Source organism: Gallus gallus, chromosome 3 (genome assembly GCF_016699485.2).
Source record: "Gallus gallus isolate bGalGal1 chromosome 3, bGalGal1.mat.broiler.GRCg7b, whole genome shotgun sequence".
NCBI lineage: Eukaryota > Metazoa > Chordata > Aves > Galliformes > Phasianidae > Gallus > Gallus gallus.
In genome coordinates, this window is record NC_052534.1 from 54,937,908 (window position 1) to 54,958,598 (window position 20,691).

Consider the following 20,691-nt stretch of genomic DNA (forward strand, 5'->3'; position numbering starts at 1 on the left):
CATTTAAAACTACTACCGGAAAAAAAATCTGTTTGTGTTGAAGTACACATACAATGAGTGTTGCTATTGAATTGTATGAATTTTGTAAATAACACTTAGATTATGCTACTGAAAATGCGTTGCTGCTTAGCAATTAGTTATCAAAGGGACCACCTGGCATTTAAAGAACAAACATATTTTTCTTTGAGATAAAAAAGATTATGCTCTACTACATATCCTTTGCTCTTCACATCTAAATAGTAACTTGAACAACCTTAGGTCCACTCTTTTTCTGCCTCTGTAGAACACAGAACTCTTGAAACAAAGAACAGCTTTTAGCTTGGCTGCCACTTTTAAGCAAAGGTGATCCTGCCTTGCTTTTCAGAATCAGAGCCGCCTGCTGTAACGTAGAGGGAGCCACTGAGCAACAGCTGCTGATAAAAGGGAGCAGAAAGAAAGTTAAAGTGAGCTTAGTTTTAATTTCTTCATGTTTTGCTGCTGTCTTGCAACTGTTTGATGTATTGTGACCTTTGAGTTCATAGCCTGTGAGTATTTGTCTTGGTGTTTGTTTGCTTGTTGTCATTTTTTGTTTTGTTTTGTTTTCAGATAGTGAGAGCTGTAGAAGTCTCAGTTATAAGTTCCCAAACAACCTTATGGATCATGCAGGTTGGTGCTCTGCGCTCCAGCTGGTGAGTTTTACTTTATCCTTCAGAATGCTGTTCTTTTGTATGAGTATTCATTGTGTCTTACTTATTATGTCTGGATGGTATTTGGTTCAGCTTTTTTCCATTACACTATTTCTACTGATTGTATTGCTTGCATTATACACTGTATTTGACTGTCATCTGCTAAGGCAGGCTTGATAAGTCATGCTGTTGTTGTTATGCTCTTTCCTTGCTTGTAAGAAAGCATTCTTAAATAGAGGTCAAGCTCAGTATTCTCTTGCCATTTTGTTAAGTTAGAAGCTGCCATACCAGCATGTACAGTGGGAAAGTAATTGGAAAGTCAGTATTTTGTAATAGTAAAAATACCTGATTTGACTCTTACTTTGATTTGACTCAGGTAAAATGTGGGGTTTATCTGCCCTTTTGACCTTTCACATGTTTCTGAACTGGTTGTCTTTGCTTCTTATGTCATTCATTCCTCTTGCATGCGCTGTCTGGGCTTATATGGATTATATTAAGATACTGGTTGCTATATTTCTACAAGGATCCTTTTTTTGTTTTTCCTAAAATTTCCAGTAAATCTTCAATGACTTTGATATTTCCCAGTAATAATATGGACTTTTTTAAGATTTGAAGAGTATACCTTGTTTTTGTGTGTTAGAACAATGAGGCTGCTAGTGAAACCTTATTGGGGATTATTAAGGGGATTATTATTATTGTGGATTATTAAGGTCTCCCCAAGGAGATGCTCTCTTCTGATATCTGAAAGGTGCTTACAGCGAGAGCGGGGTTGGTCTATTCTCACTGGTGACAAATGACAGGACGAGGGGAAATGGCCTCAAGTTGCGCCAGGATAAGTTTAGGTTGGATATCAGGAAACACTTCTTTACAGAAAGCGTTGTTAAGCACTGGAATAGGCTCCCTGGGGAGGTGGTTGAGTCACCATTACTGGATGTGTCTAAAAACCATTTGGATGTGGTGCTCAGGGACACGATTTAGTGGAGGGTTGTTAGAGTTAGGGTAGTATGGTTAGGTTGTGGTTGGACTCAATGATCTTTAAGGTCTTTTCCAACGTGAGCAATTCTATGAAACTCATCTCTACAAAATCTGCTGCTCTATAACCTAGTTTGTCAGTAATATCACAGTTCTCTAATGTTGAGTTTCTAATTTTGAAGTCACAAATAAAAGAAAGAAAGATTAAAGTGTGGCAAGATAAGCAAACAGAGCGACAGAGATCCTGCTACATGCTTTGTGAGCTACTGGAGCTGTTGCTAGGATGTTAACAATACCCTGAGCCAATAGTTGCCTGGGGAAACAGCAAAAACTTGTTCCATTTCTACACATCTGTACAAACTCAGAATCTTTTTCTTTCCTGAAGGCACCCATCTCTAACATGATAAGAGCCATAGGGGAAGGAGATTGCATCTTGATCATCGGACCAAGTCTTTCATCATTCTCCAGCATACCTACCTTACAACTAAGATCCAGTGGTACATGGGCAGACCTTGACTAAACATAAAAATCATTAAGAGTTAACCTGGTGTGAATTGAAGGTCATGAACATCGCGTGTGGTAATGATCACTTGTGCTTTTATTTGGAAGTTGCTGCTTATCTTGTTGATTGGTAAGTATCAAAGTCTCATGAATTGAGTAGATCTTAGAAAAAGTGGAAAGTATTACTTCAAAAAAAAACAACCTCTCCTTACTTCTGAAGTCATTCTTCTCTAAATAAGTAAAACCCTGCTTGCTATGAAAAAAAAGATATACTTCAAATGGAGGATGATTAAGGAATTTGAATCTGCAGTTTCTAAAGAAGTTGGCAGAAGGAGGCCTCTGGCCTTGTATGTTCATTTTGAATATGGAAAACCTGGAAAACTATTGTGGCATCTAGATCTTCTTTTTAAGAAAAACTGAGTAAACCAGGCAACTGAAGGTCAGTTAGCATGTGCCAATTCTAGGCAAAAAGATTGGATGTGTATGGTAGGATCTTATTACAGCCTTGGAAACACCTAGGTAACTGCAGCAACCTCGTGTGGCTCTATTAGAAAATAGATCTTTTAAATAATCTTTGACAAAAATAGCTGTAATATAATAGTGTATTGTTAATTAAAAATAGTATTCATATCCCTAGAATATATGTTAAATGGGTATAGAACTGACTACGTGTCAGATAACAGTAATCACTGAAAGGAAATGTTTCCACAAGGGTTGTGGGGAATTGTTTTGGGTTAATGCAGTTCCAAAATTTCAGTAATGAAACAATGGGTAAAAATTGTGGATAATCAAAAAAAGAAATTACATTGTGATCACTCATGAAGATGGGAATGACGACACCACGCCATTGTTATCATACTGTAGTAAGTTAGGTCTTCAGAAACAGCGTATGTTCTAGTACAGTCGAGTGTAAAGCTATAAAGGAGTTCTGTTCAAATTGTTCAAATTTATAGTTTGTGGTACTGCATCTTTAGAATGCAGTTTCTGTTTGCAGTGAGCTGGTATGGTGCTGAATGCGTGAAGGGAAATTTAAAACAAAAAGCAAAAAGAAAAAGGTGGCAAAGGCCTCTTTCTTTTCTGACAGAGAGAAACATAATACTAACCAGTAGCAGGAAGTGAAAATTAGAGTAATTTAAGTGAGGGTTCATTCCAGCAGTGAGTATGACATCCACAATGGGAAGTGATGACTTTTTGTTACTTGTTGTATTCAGTACCCAAAACCCAAAACCAGTTTTATACTGAACCCACTACATAGTGGAAAATAAACAATGCTCCCTGCCAAGAACAAGCCAATACCAAACAAATAACCCTGTGACTTCTAAGTGACCAAGACTTATTACGTTTTAAAACTTAGCTCTTGGACATATGAATCTGTCAATCAAACTTTCTAAGAGGCTTTTCTTGGTTGAGTCACTTCTGACAATTATGCCTTTTTGTTCATTTAATTAGGAGCTTCTTATGCTACATTCTGCAGAGAGCCTTTGAAGTATGTTTATTTTCTAATATATTTATCACAGGTTGTCCAATAGTCCAGCTTTTAGAAGAAGTGTTTATGTCTTTTGCATTTTGGAAGTACTTTCAGAGGGAGGAGCTTGTGTTGGCTTGGAAGGTGCACCTCTGCTGATTTTCAGAGATTTAAGAAGAGTCCATACTCTGATGGATCTCAAAAAATTTAAGTTTGTAGATGTGCTGTGCCAGGTGAAACGTGACATCTGCATTGTTATATAAGATATCCGTGAGAGCAGTGTCACTCCCACTGGCAAAACTGTAAGCTGCCAAGAAACCCAAGAGTGGTAATGCAAGTTCCCCCTTTAAATTAATGATGCTGAGGTATCGGAAAGAAAGAACTGTAGTTGGACAGATGAAGTGGCAATCTTTCCCAGAAGAAAACAGTAAAATGTAAATTTTTTAAAGATACTCGTAGCTGATCAGTTCACCTTTTTTTCCCCACAAAACTCAAGACAATTAACTATACTTTATCATTAAAGTAACTGCTCTCCTTTCCAATCTTGTTCTTTACAGGATCTGTGGTGGATTTTTTCTTGAATTGTGAAGTAACATGAATATGTTGTTCAATGACATATTTTCTGAAGACTTGCAGTAGGAGCAGTATTATTTGCATCGCGTGTGGGGTTCTGCTCTAGAACTGGAGTGCTCCGAAGTGCTGCCCAAGTGCAAATAAATGAATTCCATCTTTAGCTGGCATTTCATGTACACTGTGACTATCAAGCTATCACAGTAGAAAATACCAGATGATTTTGTAAGTATGCTGTACTTGAAAGCCCAGGTTCTGCAAATATGTATGCTGAAGTAGTGGAACTGCTCAGAAAGGAAGGCTATTGGTAATGCAGGGTTTCATTGTGGTGTGATTAGGTCTCAGGCAGAGACAGGATTTTGCAAAGAAAGCTCAAGTTCAAACTCATTTTCCGTAGTCCTTCCTAAGCAAACATTAATGCTAATATTTTGAACTACTAGCCTGTAAATCTGAGAAACTGACATATATGCAATAATCCCTTTTAAAAAAAAGTAGGCTTCATACTGTTGTGAAAAGTACTTAATAAAATGTGACAGGAATTGAAGCTGACCTGAACCTCAGGAGAATTTTTCTCTTGAGATCAGAAAGCCAGGTTTAATTAGAATAAAACCATTGTGGTTTTAACTAGGGAGACCTCAGGAATGATGATCAAAGAAGGTAGAAAGGAGTTGGAAGGATCTCTGCTTCTGCCTGTCGTGTCCTTGCATGCGAGTCCTCGGTTCCACTTAATTCAGCATCTTTCTGAGTTACAGTGACCCCTCTCATGTCTACGTGACAGCAAAAGCCTCACAAGAACTTTAGTACTCGCTGTATTCCTTGCCTGAGCTGTGAGCTTCTTGCTATGGCTCTGACAGGAAATTTACCCTGCGCTCTCTGACCTTCCTCTCCTCCAGCCCAGTTTGGGGCATCTCAGAGAAGGAAGATCTCCCTCCCTCAACTGAAGAGTCCGGGGGAAAGTCACTCAATCACTTAAAAGAAAGTAGCATAGAATTTGGAACATAATAAATACTGTACTTTCTGAAAGTAAATTATTTTTGTCTTGCTTGTGGCTATTTGGTGTCTTTGAGAAGCTGACTGTCATTAGGTGTACGCAAGGTGCAAGAGAATGTGAAAATGGGGGCTTGGTAGTAAGTTTTAGTCAGCTCCAGACTAGGCTGCTGATAGAGGGAGCACAGAGGAATTTGAAGAGTCGAGTGCAGAGGGAGGACCACACATCTTCTTCTTCAGGTCTCTTCACTTCAATCCAGCGATACTATCTTCCAGTGATATAATTTGTATGTGTATTATCTTTGTAGCTACAAGGAGTGTAAATATAGGAAGTGTGTTTGCTATGTTAAAACTTTTGTACATGCTTTTAGGCAACTAAGGAATACAATATCTGTTTTGACATTGTATAAGCAATTTTGAGTAGCTGAAGTAAGTACCCGTCTGACATTGTGGCTGACTCATCACAGAGATCAACATGTTTTAAAGAAAGTAATTCTACTTGTTTTTTGATCTTTCAGTAGATGATACCAATATCTTTTTTCTACCTCTTTAAAGATTGCATTGAAATATGGTTAGCCATTGTAAAACATGAAAGATGCAGAAAAGTGATACTAGGGAAAGGAATGATCTTTTTTTTTGTGGAATCTGACCCTGAATCAATGGTATGTTGTAGTATTTCCTATTTGCTTTGGATTTTGATTACCCAAAGTGATTAGCCCTGAGTTTGCCTTCAGATGCTGGCAGGTCCTCTTAAAGGAATGATGCCAGGCATCAAAAACACGTGTAGCTGCATCTCTAGATTTACTTACGCTTTTGTAGCTATGTTTTTTTTTCACGCAGATTCTTATGCATGAGCCAAGCTCATAGGAATCCTCTGCATATACAAACAAAAGCTTTGAATTTGGAATGTAGCAGTTGCTGACCTGTGTGAATAGGTCACGAAAGCTTCATTCTAAACTAAAGGTTGACTTAGATCTCAAGGTACAATTTCTCCAAATGTAATAATTTTAGTAATACTTGAGTTAACTCATGGATTTTCTTTTTGTTTATATAAATGTTCATCCCTCTTTAGCATTTAGCCACGTAGCCAAATTTAAATGTTTCCTTGCAGCAGTGACTTCCAAATATATTGTTGTACTTTGTTTTCCCTTGCTTTTATGTTTACATGTGGGAAAACAGAAGCCTTCAGTATGACTATTCTATTATTCTTTTTTATTTTTAATTAGGTGGTACTAAGGAAGCCAGTCTTTTTTGGTTGTTTTCTTTTTCTTTTTTCCCTCTCTCCCCTTTCTTGAGGTTTTTTCATTATTCAGATAGCTTTCTGCCACTCTTCTTTGCACTTTCCACTCTGTACTTGCAGTTTCTGCAGATGTTGGTTGATATGAAAATGATAGCATAGAATTTATCTCTGGGCAGTAGGATAGGGGGAGATAATAGTGTAACTCCTCTTTAGCCCTGTTGGTGTGAATACTAATGCTCCATTTTAGTTGTGTCGTCTTAAGATACCCAGGTCCACTTCCTAACCTAGTACAATATATTTTAAACTCTGTAAGGTATAGTGTTTATCACTTTTCTCTGTATTCCCATAAAATCATCTGGCATGAACTTGATCTGCTCTTGTAACACTGAGCTCCTTGTCTTTAAGTCTTCAAGGCACGGTGTATGGGAACCATTAGGTCAAGGCCTGAATCAGTGATGGAGCCCCTAGTGAAGGGGCATTACCAGCCCTGGGAGCACAGGTGGAAGCAATTCTGCATGACCAGAAGGGTGTGGACCCAGGGTCCACCCCTCCCTATCTTCATTTGAGGGCTGGCAGCCATGAGGAAGGGATCTCTACTTGGAGACTGCCTCTTTTAGAGCGTTCAGTGAGCCCTGATCATTGGAGAGCGGTAAGAGATTCCTTTATTACTGGATTGTAACTACTACCATTCTTGGGGGTAAAGCAACTACATCTGCTGCTGCCTATCCTTACAGGCTGCTTGGACACTGAAGGGAGCTTTTAGCAAGGGGCACTGTAGGTAACAAAATGTAGTTTTTGTGGATGGAGCTGTTGTGTGATGTCCAATGAAACTTCTCCTGAGACTCAAACCAGCCCACGATATGGGAAAGTGATTCATTGGTTTTAAATTCATTTAACAGGGCCAATTTAAACCTTTTCCTGTCTGTGTTTTGGCTTATTTTCTGTTTGACTGTTCCTAAATAACTGTTTTAGACTGTACTGCATGCTAGACTGGTGAAAGATCATGGTGTAGGAACAGGAACAGCATAAGCCTGTCTTGCTGCTAAAACCCATGTATTTTGGAACTACACCTATATTAATCTAGAGAGGATTGGATTGCGTTAGACACTGGAGGGACAACTTCCTGCCCCTTGGGGAGGAGTGTCTGTCACCTAAATAATCATCTATCATGTACAAATTGTAGTGCTCTTTTTCTTAATTAATAGTTTTATTTCTCAGATTTGACATCTAAGCTTTAAACTACAGTTAGTACTTTAGCCAGGCCAGGAGAAAAAAAGCCCTATTATAATTTTTCTTTTGCTGCCAAGTTCAGGGATTCATTTATGCTATATTATTTGTACTGAACCATTAAACATCAGTATCTGTACAGAGTGCCTATGCAGAATAGGAAGCTGTATAGACTTAGCCGTTACTGAAAATAACAATACTAATATCTATTGTGATAGCGTGAGTGGTTTTTCCAATACTGACAGTGTAAAACTTCTGAATGAACAATCACAACTCTGTCCCTATATAAGACAGGTCTTCAAGGGGTTTCCTCTTAGAATCCAGCTTGCATTCAGAGGATATATGGAAACGCTTCTTAAAATGTAACTTAATTTTTTTACTTTTTATTATATCTTTTGAGAAAGGGAACTTAAAATCCTGGCTAAATGACACTGAAACCATATTTCCAGCTTCTACGTTCAATTCTGTTGTACCTTATGCTCTGCACAAACTGTGTGAGTGTTGTTACTGAAAGCTCTGAGGTACAGATAGTTTTCCCTGTGTTCATGCAGTGTCCCTACAGTGGCAAATGTCCATCTGCAGTGACTGATATTTTTCACCTAAAACTATTTACTACTGGAGAACATCACTACCAGTACTTTCAATTACACTCCTCAAGCCTCTGTCATATTGATTATAAAATACATTACATGATCTACAAATGGGAAATGAGTCTAAAATTAACCAATGTTCTTAAAACATAGTACATACAGGAACTGTATCAAAGAATCAAATTATTGAGGTTGGAAGAGACCTGTGGGTCCATCTGGTTCCAACCCTTGCTCAAGCAGGAACACCCAGGGCAAGGTGCCCAGCACTGTAGAGGCTTCTGAAGGTCCCCAGGGAGGAGACTCTACAGCCTCTGCAAGCAACCTGTGCCAGTGCTCCACTGCCTGTACAGCACAGAAGTGCCTCCTGATATTCAGAGGGAACCCCCTGTGTTTCAGTTTGCGTCCATTGCTTCTTGTCCTGTCATTCGGGCACCACTGGCCAGCCTGTCTCTGTCCTCTTTGCACCCTCCCTTCAGGTATTTATATATGTGGATAAGATCTCCAACCCCCCTGCCGCTCAGGGCCATCAACCTCCCCATTTACTAGACCAGGTTGCCCAGGGCCCCATCCAACCTGGCCTTGAACACCTCCAGGGATGGGGCATCCACAACCTCTCTGGGCAGCCCGTTCCAGCACCTCACCGCTCTCCTGGTAAAGAACTTCCCCCTAACATCCAACCTAAATCTTTCCTCTTTCAACTTAAAACCGTTCCCCCTTGTCCTGCTGTTATCTACTCTTTGAAAGAATTTACTCCCTTCCTGTTTATAGGCTCCCTTCAGGTACTGAAAGGCTGCAGTGAGGTCACTCCGCAGCTTTCATGTCATGGGAGCCCAGAACTAGATGCAGGATGCCAGGTGTGGCCTCATACCTCTCTCTACCAATGAATTTTGGACACTCGATTTTTTTTTTTTTAATTTTTATTTATTAGTTGTCATTCTTTGACATGATGAATACTTACAGCAGTATGTTAAAAAAGATACAATTAAGTCTCTTGGCATCACTGCATAGCAGTCACAGCATTTTCACACAATCTAGTGCTTCCTTTTAGAATGATGCATATGGCAAATATACGCACATATGTGGGCTGATTCTTGGTCCCAGTGAAGTTGGTGGGACCAGTGTTTGGCCCATTGAGTCGTACAAGATATGTGAATATGTATATATAAAATGCTTTACAATAAACATGACATATACAATCTTGATTTCAGAGATAAGCAGAATATATTTTTACATCCAAGTCAAACTTATGCTCTGCACTGAAAGTTTATGTACCTAAAATATTGGATGACTTATAAAAACAAATAATAGAGTAATAGTTTGCACCAATCAAAATAATTTGGACACATGTTCAATGGCATGAAGCTTGCCTTGTGTTTTTATTCTGTTTTGTTTAGGTTTTGGCATAGCTTTTTTTCTTCTTTTTAAATTTGCAGGATTTAAATTTAAATTTTATTACTGAGTCTGTGGGTGGTGGTGTCAGGAGGAGAGTGGGAGAATTTTATGGAGAGCTTATCTGAGTTTATTAGAATAGAAGGCTATAGCTGATGTCTGGTATCTGATACCTGAAAATAAATGGAGTGTATCTCCTTTCCAAGAAGAGTCCATTTGGAAGGGCTTGTAGGCAGTTTGCCTCTGTTTTGATGGAAACTTCTGATAGAAAGTTCAACCAGAGTTGAGAAAAGCTGTTAAGACAGCTGTGCAGTTTGAGATGTAGATTATTCCGTTTGCTGTGGTAGCAACCTTCTCATTGATCGTTCTGGGAGACCTTGATTCTTCTTAATGAAAACCAATAGTCCATATGAAAAGAATAGATTAATGTTAGAGAGATTGTCCAGAGGTGCTACTTAATGTCAGCTACTCATCTGTCTATTTTTCAGAAGAATACATTTGTTATAGTTCTTGTTTTCTCATTTTGGTTGGTGGCCGGAATGTTGGCCCTTAGGAACCCAAAGGCAGGTCAAACCTTTATGTAATGAAATTGCATACATATATATTTTTCTAACCAACTTAAAAATGTCACTTATTACCATTCTTTAAAAAAATATTATTTATTCAGAATTTTGCCTCTTTGATGAAATGAAGTCTGCATTTAAAGAAACTGATTTTAATCAATTAAGTGACTTGTATTTGTGTGGCACTGTTAGAGTGTGTTAAGCTTGTTCTTAGCAATTATCTGCTTCCTTTATTACATACATGAAAAAACTCAACTCAGTTTTAAAACTGCAGAGTCTTTTAGCTGCAGTGGCCCAGTAAGAAAGAAAAGTGATTTACAAGGTCTTTCTGTAAAGTGGCCAATAGGGCTGCCAGGGTAACAATCCACAGACTTTCTATGCCTGCACATACATTTTTCCATTCAGTTCATCCACTGTCCTGTTGGCATCCTCAGGGAGAAATCCCAGCTCCAAAATGTTCTCTTAACTACTAGATAATACCAAGTTCTTACCACACCAAGCACTGGTGTTGCTGAATTGGCTGTAGCAGGTACAGTTTGGCTTATTTTCTGGGGAATTATAGAATCGTTAAGGTTGGAAAAGACTTCTAAGATGATCTAATCCAACCACAGACCCCAGTGAATCTGGTTGCCAGAGCGTGATTTCTTTTTTTTTCAGCTCACTTTTGTTTAGAGCACCTGAGGCAAACTGGTCCAGACCCAACCTTGTGTAATGGGTTCGGCTTCCAACTACAGAAGCATTTCTGGAGCCACCCTGCACCCATTTGAAGCACTGTTACATTAGATAGGGTGATTGAAATCCAGCAAGAATGTTCAGTGCACTCAACCTCGAACAAAACAAACAGCAACAACAAAAAACCCTTTGTTTTAAGAGCAGCTTTTCAAAGTTTATTAGGAAGATTTAACTTGGTAAGAGCAGTCTTGTAATAGGCCCCTTAGGCTCTAATTACAGAAAAAACCTTGGATGCACTGTAGCTGTAACAGAACTTGATGTGCGCTAAGCTCTCCTGTTGGACCTATTTTCTAGATGCTCCTCCGCAGCACAACAATGTTTCTGTCAAGAGCTTTTTATGCTGCTAGGCACCAGGTTTATTTAACTAAACCTCAGAACACTTTAAAAAATCCTTTGAACTAGATGGAAAATGGCTTCAATTTCTCAGTATAAAAGACAAAACGAGGGAAACGCTATTCTTTTGTATGTACTTAAGTGCTTGTAGGCAGCCCATTATACTGCTTGTATAATGTCCTAATAATTGTCCTAAATCTGTCATGAAGAAATATTTATCTAAAAAGCTGTAAAGTGGTGATGCTCCCACCTCCACCATCAGGTGGTTAAAAAGGCATTTATGTCCTATAGTTAGAAATAATTTTATTCTACTGCAACTCCTTCTCTTTGACTGTTATGTTGCATCTAATATATGAGTCCTGTTTAGAAGAGGGAGGAAGGAGAGTTTTCTGTTACTCACAGCTAGTGATTTCCACCTTCCTATTTCGCTGAATTTCAGTCCTTTTCTCTGAAGATACATGTCCAATGAATTAGTAGAATAAAGCATCCTTTACTAAACCTTGTGCTTTTTGTTTTCCTTTAAACAAGTTAGTCACCTTATGATCGTGAAGACTTTGTCTAACAAAGTCAATGTTCCCTGTAACTAAAAACAAATTCTACTGCATCTACCCTTACAGCTCTCTAAGTAAGCATTATTTCTCTCAAACACCAACTTAAATAGTGCTTTTTTGGCCTGTCCAAAGCCACTGTCTCTAAACATGATCATATGGCCATATCTGCTAGTTCTTTTGGGAAACAGCTGTGCTGATTTGATGTGCTGAGGGTTTACAACAATGCTTCACTTTGCCTGACCACTATTAGCTCCTTTGGGGACAGAGGGCAATCACTTTGGTGCAATGCAGTATTGCCCAAGAATGCAAGCTCGGTGAAATCATGGAAGCTTAAGGGAAGCTTTGAATAGAACGAACTGAGGCTGTCTGTGACATAAATAGGGCCATGTATCTTTCAGGAAAATGAACGTAGTGTTCACAGAATTCGTCAACTACTAGGATAGTTACGAGGATTTTCCTTAACAGGCTGACTAGACAGCATTTCTTCCTTCAATGAGTGAGACAGATCTAGCAGTTGGTTGAAGGTTTCTTTCTTTCTTTCTTTCTTTTTTTAACAAAAACAAATGCATTTATAGCTGGCTATCTAAGTAAGAGAATGGGGGGGGGAACCCATCTCCACTACAACATCACTTAAGAAAACAGCTGGACTCCAGAATTATTAGCATGTCGTGCTTTTCAGATCACTATGCTATTTAGTAAGAATTTGCACTCTTGAATAAATGTTAATCTGATTGAATGGTTGAACTGTGGTTGTTGCTGGGGGCTTCTGGCTTTGCTTGTTTGTTTTGAACTTAAACTTCAGGCTCTGTGAAGCTTTTGCCTATACTGAATGTGCAAGGTGCTATGGTTTAACAGCACGGACCCATATGGAATGTGTTTGAAGTTTTCAAGAAGTTATCCTGCCAGACTTCATTCCTTAATGACCTGTGATATACCTTTGATAGTGGAAAGGCAGTACAGAATCGTATCTTGTGATCATATGATTTTTTGGCAGCTATCAGAAGATGAAAGATGCTAAAAGTTAAGGCTTTTATCCACAAACAATGGTGAATATTAATAAACTCTATAACATATTTACAAATGGTTTCTCTTGTATTAAAACTAACAGTATTCTGTTCACAGTGCCAATGTTTTTTACAGGTAGCAATCCCACAATACTCCAGTATTTTGGCATGGGAATCAGTAGCGTTTCGTATTTACAGAAAATGTACACACATGAATATAAACATGTTACTTGAAACAGTACTCAAAAGGTAGATCTGTTCGTGTTTCAAAGGGTTAGACTGTACAACACCTTCCCTTTCATTTGCGAGGGGAATACTGTTCCTTGCAATGAGAAGATGCCCGTCTTTTATCCAAAGTGGCATAAAAATGATTACCAAAATGAGCCTTGTTACACTGGAGTTGTGTACACATTGTTGTGTAACTTCAGTCCAAAGTTTATAGATCTGTTTAGTGCACAGAATACAAAAGTTAAAAAGGCTTTTATTTTAATTACTAAAATAACCAGATTCTCTCTGCCCTCTGCGAGCGCTGTCTCACTCAACCAGTGTCCTCCGGGTTCTGAAGATGCTGGTGGTTTCATGTGCAGCCCAGCTGCCAGACTGGAAAGCGTATGGTGCTCTGGGCCTATGTACATATGTCACAGTATGACTCATGGTAAATGAATACATAACCAAGAGTGCCTCTATCCTCCCCTGTTCTCTCAGTAATCCTCTCTGCTTCATGGCAGCAGTAACTGGCTTGGCTTCAGCTCTGCTGGCTGGGACCCTGCATTCAAGCAGTTTGTGATCTGAAGTGACGGATGGCACCAGGCATGCGCAGAATGAAGAGAGGGGAGAGGAAGATGGAGGAGATCCAGAAAGGAACCAGCAGAACCATGGGTTTGTTCATGAGGACTCTTACAGTGTCTGCTTTGCTGTTTCTTCCCTTCCCATGGTCTTGACAACAGGCTCCTAGCTCCTCAGGATTTGCTTGCTGCTGTGATCAAGACGGAGATAGCAGTGCTATAAGGAAAAGTGCAAAGCTGCCACTAAGGAGTTTCTTCTTCATTTAACGTCTGTTCCTGGCTGCCAGTCACTTGACCTGAGTGGTCATTGCTCCTACTACTGCTGTGTTGCTTATGGAGCAAACTCCTCCACTTCGCCTTGTTCCTCCTGAGATGGTTTAGCATGTTTTCAGATAAGGGGGTATCGCCTGTAAACTGGGCCCACTTCTCAAAGAGTGGCTCTACAATGTACGTCATGAACCCTAGGGAAAGAGAGTACAGCAGGTGAAGAACAAATTCATTCCCTGAGTGCATTATCCCCCACAGAGTTCCTCAGCAGAGTACAGCGCTACAAGGTGTGAAAACCTTGAAGAGAAATGACAATAAGCCTTCAAGCGACTATCAGCTCCTCTTCAAACAGGCAACTTTTGACAGCACACATCACAAAGATAGGGATTTGTCTGCCTGAGGTAAGTTAAATTGGAGAGAGTGCAACCTACTCTGAGGAGATTTCAGACTAGAAAGTAACCCCCTGCCTTGAATGGTTGGATAGGTTTCTTTTTTTACACATTCTAATAAAGATGTTTATTGTGACTCTTAAGTTACCTGCCATTCTTACTGTTAACACAACTAGCTTAGGGAAAAGAAACAAGTTGACACTGGTTTTTAGTGTCAACTTCTAGTTATTCTGGAAACAGGAACATGTTCCCAGGCACAGCTGTGCATGAGACCTGAGCATGGGTTGCAGTAGTGTCTGAGCTCCTTACCATGCTTGAGGTTATCACTGCAAAAGCAGTGAGTGCTGCTGTGGCTATTCTGTTGCCTATTCCAGGACTTTCCAGGCTGCAGTAGCTTGAGGGCTTCTGTATACTGTCTTATATGTCATAAATATCTTTTGTACTGCAAAGTGCAGACAAGGACAGCAATTGAGATGTGCATGCTGGCCTTTGGGCCAACACAGGAAGACTATGCAACAGCTTCTTTGCGTCAGAAACATTTGTCTGTTCTGACCTGCTGAGTAGTGACCTTAACATGGGGTTGTATTCTTGTATTTAAGTTAGTTAGTGTACTTCCAGTAAAATCTCTTTAAAATGTTTTTAAAAAGAAGGGAAGATGAAGAAACCGGAGTTGCTGCTCTGACTCAATGCCCTGAGATACTCAGAGAACTGCTAAGGCAACAATGAATACGGCCAAAATGTTCTTAGTGTACCTGTTAATGTTCTGTCCTGGATTCTGCAGGAGCATCATACTGTGGACTGTTTATGAAGAAACTGGACAGGAAAATAATGGTGTTGCTACTTTAAATGAGAGGTTTTGCAGTTACAACTGCACTCAGCAGTTGTAGAGACGCTTTTCCCTCATCATCTCAAACAGCCAAAGTATTCCACAGAAATAAGCTTGCAACTGGCTGATGACGCATTTGAAGCAATGTCATGTGTCAACTGATGAAGACAGCAAGAAGTCAATCTTAGATCAGGTGTTCAGTATTCACAAAGCTGACCTTTGCTGCTGATTCACTGGGTTTATGTTGCAGATGGATTTTATCACGTATCAAATTTCAGTTTCTGTTTGAGCTTGTGCCACACTGAGATAAACATGGAGGAGACAGAATGAAGCTAATACTTACCAATCTGAATGCTTGGTATTGTATCCTTCTGTTGATTACAAAGTGGGCTTATTTCCAGTTCAAATTTTTGTTCCAGGTCTCCTACAACATTAAAAAAAAAAAAAGAATTTCTGCTACTTTTGTCTTCAGACATGCATCAGACTCATACAGTGACTGCAGCTGTATGGTTTTGAGCAGCTGGAACCTGCCACCAGTGAGAACCACATCAGATGTATAAGTACCTTATTTTTTTTTTTATCTTGTTTTTTCTTCAAGGTATCAGAGAAACTGAGTAAGCATGCCAAGAAGAATAATCTCTCTAAGGAAAGGTGAATTTTGAATGAACATTACATGTAAGCACTTCAGTATTTTGAGAACCTTCCTTTTTTAAGATAGATTCTTGCACATCCTACTAGAAAACTGCAGCGCTGCAGCATGATTTGCTACTGTTTGCTTGTGAAAATTGCTATTGAAGGATGATGGGTGCCTGGCAGCCCACAGCTGTGTCTGTACCAGTAAACTACAACAAGCCAGAGCAACAATTCACGTGTCAAAAATCATAGGATTAAGGTTATAAATGTGAAAGAAGGATGAAATTCAAGTTTGTCTTACTTTGTGTTGTATATAGTTGGGTATGGGGGCTATGTTTATGCTGAACTTGCATCATTTATTCCCTGGGTAGTCGAGGAAGTCCTTACAGAGTCTCCTGCACAAAATGGACTTGAAACAGAGTGGTTGACTGACCTCCTTCCCACTTTCACAACACAGTATGGGATCAACTGCAGGATGATATTTCTGGGTATGAACTTGGAACTGTCCTGAAGATTCACTCCTGCCGTGACTGGCCCTACAGTCTGCTTTAAACTGTTGATGAACAGCTGGGTGAGGGATCTGCTCACCCTGGCTGCTGCCCTACCTGCAGCAAAATTGACCAAATTGGGCACTGAAACAATGCTTAAAAGCAGTCAGTAGAAACTGCTCCTGCAGGTGCAGAAAGGATCATGCAGGACATTTACATACATAGCTGGATTTCAGCCTGGTCTAGCAGTTGGTGACCTGCACCCAGCAGGCGTGTTGAAACTAGATGATCATTGTGAACCTTTTCAACCCAGGTCATTCTGTAATAGCTAAGAACATTAAGATATGTCTCTTTTGTGCCTAAAGGCAATGGATAGCAATGATCACACAGATGCTGGAGTGGCAGGAGAGGACCACAGGTCAGCTGCATACAAGAACTCAGCAGCAAAGCAGCTCAGAGAGCCTTGATTTCTCCAGCTGATGATGCTGTTGCCATGCAGACAGCAACCACCTGTCTCACAGGGGAGATTTGATTTCCACATGCAAGCCCATTAACTAGCACATTAAAAGGTTGCTGAAAATTAATATTTTTTTAAACACTGTGAGTGGAACAGTCATCTTTTGTGATTGTTTACACTCTCAGAGACACTACCAGGCTGCAAGTCTTGGGGTACTGAATGAGGTACAGACCCTTTCCTACCTCCGGCACAGCTGTGTACAAGCTGTGCTGTTCTGCTTGTCCATTTTATTTACTAATAAGGATACTGCAAGTGTTATTTATGGATATGCTTCTTCTAAACAACATTATGCTAGAGCAGACAAAACATGGTATTCAACCTAAAAGAAACATTTGGCTTCATACCCACTGTTCCTGTTCAAAAGCACTTTTATTTTATACCCACAAGCAGACTTGAATGCTTTAGTGCCACTCGGCCTCCATAGTCCTGTACATACTATGTGCATTTTTAAGCCTTACCTTTCTCTCTACTGCAGCACACAATTGCTTCTTAAACGTGAGGGGAGCATTTTTATTTTAACTAGGTAGTTAGGAAATACCAGGGAAACATTTTGAGCTTCACAAACAATCAAATGCTATTGAAATGGCATTAGAAATGTTGCGTAAAAAAAAAAAAAAAAAAAAAACCCCACAGACAAAAAGAGTTCATATGCACAACAGAAGGAAAATTAAACAATGCACTAATTCTGGTATTACCTACCTCACCTGTACTTAAAAATCAGAGCAGAAGAGCAATGGTTTTCAAATGTCACAAAAAATACCTTCTAGACCCAGCATCGTTTTTAAGGAGGTAGAGAGGCCTAAAATTATATATATTCTTTTTAAGTAGTAATGGTATCTGACTACATGATATTTATTTTTTTGGTCCACACTTACCAGACTTACACAGCCACCAGTGACAGCCAAACTGTGTTTTTTGTACATTCTCCCACATAACTGCTCTTATTTTCCTTGTACAGCTCTAACTGGTCTCATATGTATAGTGCATATAAAACTGATCTCAGAGGTGCATTTTAGAAATTTTGCTGGTTTGTTGGGAGTCTTGGGGAAAAAGCAGAAGTTTCTAAGAGCTGAGGCTGCTGCCTTTCTTAACAGAATCCCTCAAGGCCCTAAAGATGTGGTATGGGACAGCTGCAGCCCTGCCCTCATGTCTTAGTTATTATGCCTTGGCTATACATCTGATGACACAAACCCACATCCTGCAAGTTGCTTCTGTTGCTGCAAAAGCATCAAAGTCAAAGACATTTCACCAGTTTAAACTGACACTGGCCAAAAATTAACTTGTCCTATTAGTCCTTGTTTGTTAGTGTTACAGACTAACTGTACTAGGTACTAGCCCAAATGTCGCTTAATTCCATGCAGCAGAACTTTAACTGAAATGAGTACTTCATTGTGTGCTCTTCCAGAGTTTGTACCACTTGCCTGAGGCTCTCAGGATGCTGCAGACAAAGAATTTAGCAGTGATTAAACCCTGCTGCACCCTGCCCATGTTGTAGCACAGCATGACCTTGCCTATGCAGATAGAGCCAAATGGTGCAATTACTGTGTTTAAAAAAAGCCCTGCATGACTGAGCTCTCTGCAGGAGTCTGAAGCATTTGCAATAGGTTCTAGCAGAGCATTGGCTTGCCTACTTTGTTCCTGTAAGCCGTGTGAGGGGGGCTTGCCATGCTGGGGAACTGCTTTTGAACTCTCTGCATTTGTACGCAGAAGAGTGCGTCATGTTTGGGAAACTTGAAGGGTGAGACTCCTGTAGGAGTTGTAGTGAGAGCCTGAACAGGGAGATAAAACACAGCGGCTAGTGGGATGATTCAAGGCCAGGCTGGATGGGGCCCTGGACAGCCTTATCTAGTGCCTGATTTAGAGGGTGGCAACCCTGCCTGCGGTGGAACTGGATGATCCCTTCCAACCCAAGCCAATCTGTGATTTTAGTGTACTGTAGCCCTGACATGGTTTCAGCTTGGAAATGCTAAGGCTGGCTTGAGGGGTCTCAGTGAGGAGGCGAGCTGTGGGTTCCTCTGAGAAATTTAAGAGCTGAGGTGTAGCACACTGTGAGAGGATTAGAGGCCTGGGGCAGGCTGCCTCCACATAGCAGCTCTGTGTCCCGAGCAGGGGGCAGGGGCTGACCTTGGCGGTAGAACTCCTCACAGACCCTCTCGCTCCACTGCTTGCTCAGCTCCCACAGCCGGCAGGGGTTGCAGATGTCAGCACACTTGAGTGCAATCTGAAAGAGAAGGAGAAAAGCAGTGGTGAGAAAAGAGATTGTTATCCAGGAGCGCTGCAGTAGTAAATCTGCAGTCATGAAACTCTCAGGCCTCATCAGCAGGAAGGGTTAAAATCACCTGTTGGGCGCTGAGTCTCACCCAAATATGCCTTTTGAGGAAAGAGCATTTACTTCAGCTGCAAACAAACTTTTCATTCAGCCCTCTGGTTTACTGCAGTGAGAACAAGAGGAGGGCCAAATTCCAAGATGGCAAAGTCTTCTGGATATTCCCTGCTAGGATCAAGCCAAGACAAGCTGCAGGCTGGCTCCTGCTGATTGCCTGGCTCAGCTCCACATGCGATGCTGAGGGAAGGACGAGCCAAGCCGGTGTGAGACTGTTCAGGCGTCACTTCCCTGTGGTCTGAGCGACCTCTCATCTCACTTTAGTTACACTTCATTTTAATGTCTGTGTGTTTTCCTTTACAACGCTCAGCACAGGGCCCTCTGCATTGCCTCTGGCTGGGTTTCACTTAGCTAACCAGTGCCATTACGTGCTTTGCAGGGGAATGAGTACAGCAGGGCAAGAGATTTTTACAGTGAAGTAACTGCTTCAGAAAAGTGAGCTATGTAATGGTCTGCCTGTCTTACTGCTTGGAACAAGGTGCTGTGAGCCTTGTGTCTTCCTAGATAACCTGAACACAGTCAGTCAGCAGGACAGAAGGCAGAATTCATCCGGCACCCAGAGAGGAAAACAGAAGAAGTGTTTCCTGTATAAATTCAGATCTGTTAACCAGAGGAGGGAGGTCTCCAAGCCTCTTTCCTCCTCTCACCTCTGGATTAAATTGATTAGCCTTAACGTTACTGTGTATTAAAACAACAATCTTTAACCTATCCTCATCGGTGGAAACTTCTTGTTTTCTTTTTAACTTCTTCCACAAATAATCCTCCAACTAAGCAAATCTCAGCAGGCCTCTGTCCTGGTTTCTACCTATCTTCAAGGAAGTGCATAAGGAATTTTTTTTTTGCTATAGTTGAGAATTGTAAGCCCTGTGCTTTGACATTTGCACAACTTTCTTGCCTAATCTATCCAGAAACGTGATAAGCCCATCATCCTGCCCTGCGCGGGCTGTGCAGGAACCTGACAGAAGACCATCTTTCATGGAGGACAGACGAGCAGACTGCTGCATTTCCCACGCTTCTGGAGGGGGAAGAAGCAACAGATCAGCACTTACTTCCTCGCAGCTGTCACCTTTCCCATAACCTCAACGGGGTGGAAATGTGTAGATGTTTGTTTTGTAAATGGCAACGATTAAACTCTTTTACGTATTTAAGAAGGAAATTGTTGTCATTTCTGCACAGAATCATGTATCCATAGCTACTTTAATCACAATAATGCGCTAATAGGTAGAGGTTTATTTTGAAGAGCCTGTTAATGACTGAAGCTTAGCTGGAAGAATCAGTTTGAATCTGTTTGATTTTTAAATAAAACATGTTTCTTCATTAGCTAGAAAGATTCAGTAGAGAAACACCTGCTGCCATGGCAACAGCTGTCTCTGCAGAGACAGTTTATGAACATCAGTCACGGAAACAAACTTGGACACCTGATGTCAGGTTGTCTTGGGAAGAACACCAAGAAGGGGGCACTCCTGCCCATCACTAGAAAATAACACCAGCAAAGCGATATTTGCCATAAGGAGAATAAAATTGAGGGCATTACCCGGAAGAGATAATAAATAATTAGTAGCTTATCATCATTTCTAAGCATGTGACACTCTCCTGTGCCTGCTGCATTCCCAG

The 20,691-nt window shown here is 40.4% G+C and overlaps 1 protein-coding gene and 1 long non-coding RNA gene across 8 annotated transcripts in view; one reads left to right on the forward strand and one right to left on the reverse strand.

Moving 5' to 3' along the window:
• Positions 1-415: 415 nt before the first annotated feature.
• Positions 416-4,343, forward strand: LOC101749277. The gene is made up of 4 exons (XR_210503.5): positions 416-443; positions 586-668; positions 2,023-2,268; positions 4,161-4,343. It is a non-coding gene; the product is annotated as an uncharacterized LOC101749277 (long non-coding RNA).
• Positions 4,344-11,029: 6,686 nt separating this feature from the next.
• PDE7B (phosphodiesterase 7B) overlaps positions 11,030-20,691 on the reverse strand; it is a 163,519-nt gene continuing 153,857 nt past the window's right edge. For all 7 annotated transcript variants that reach the window (XM_040698415.2, XM_040698413.2, XM_046939183.1 and 4 more), the window contains 3 exons: positions 18,819-18,915; positions 15,400-15,480; positions 11,030-14,035 (listed from right to left, as the gene is read on the reverse strand). In XM_040698415.2, coding sequence (XP_040554349.1) covers positions 13,818-14,035; positions 15,400-15,480; positions 18,819-18,915 — 396 coding nt within the window. In that variant the 3' untranslated portion in view covers positions 11,030-13,817. The remainder of the gene's footprint in view (positions 14,036-15,399; positions 15,481-18,818; positions 18,916-20,691) is intronic.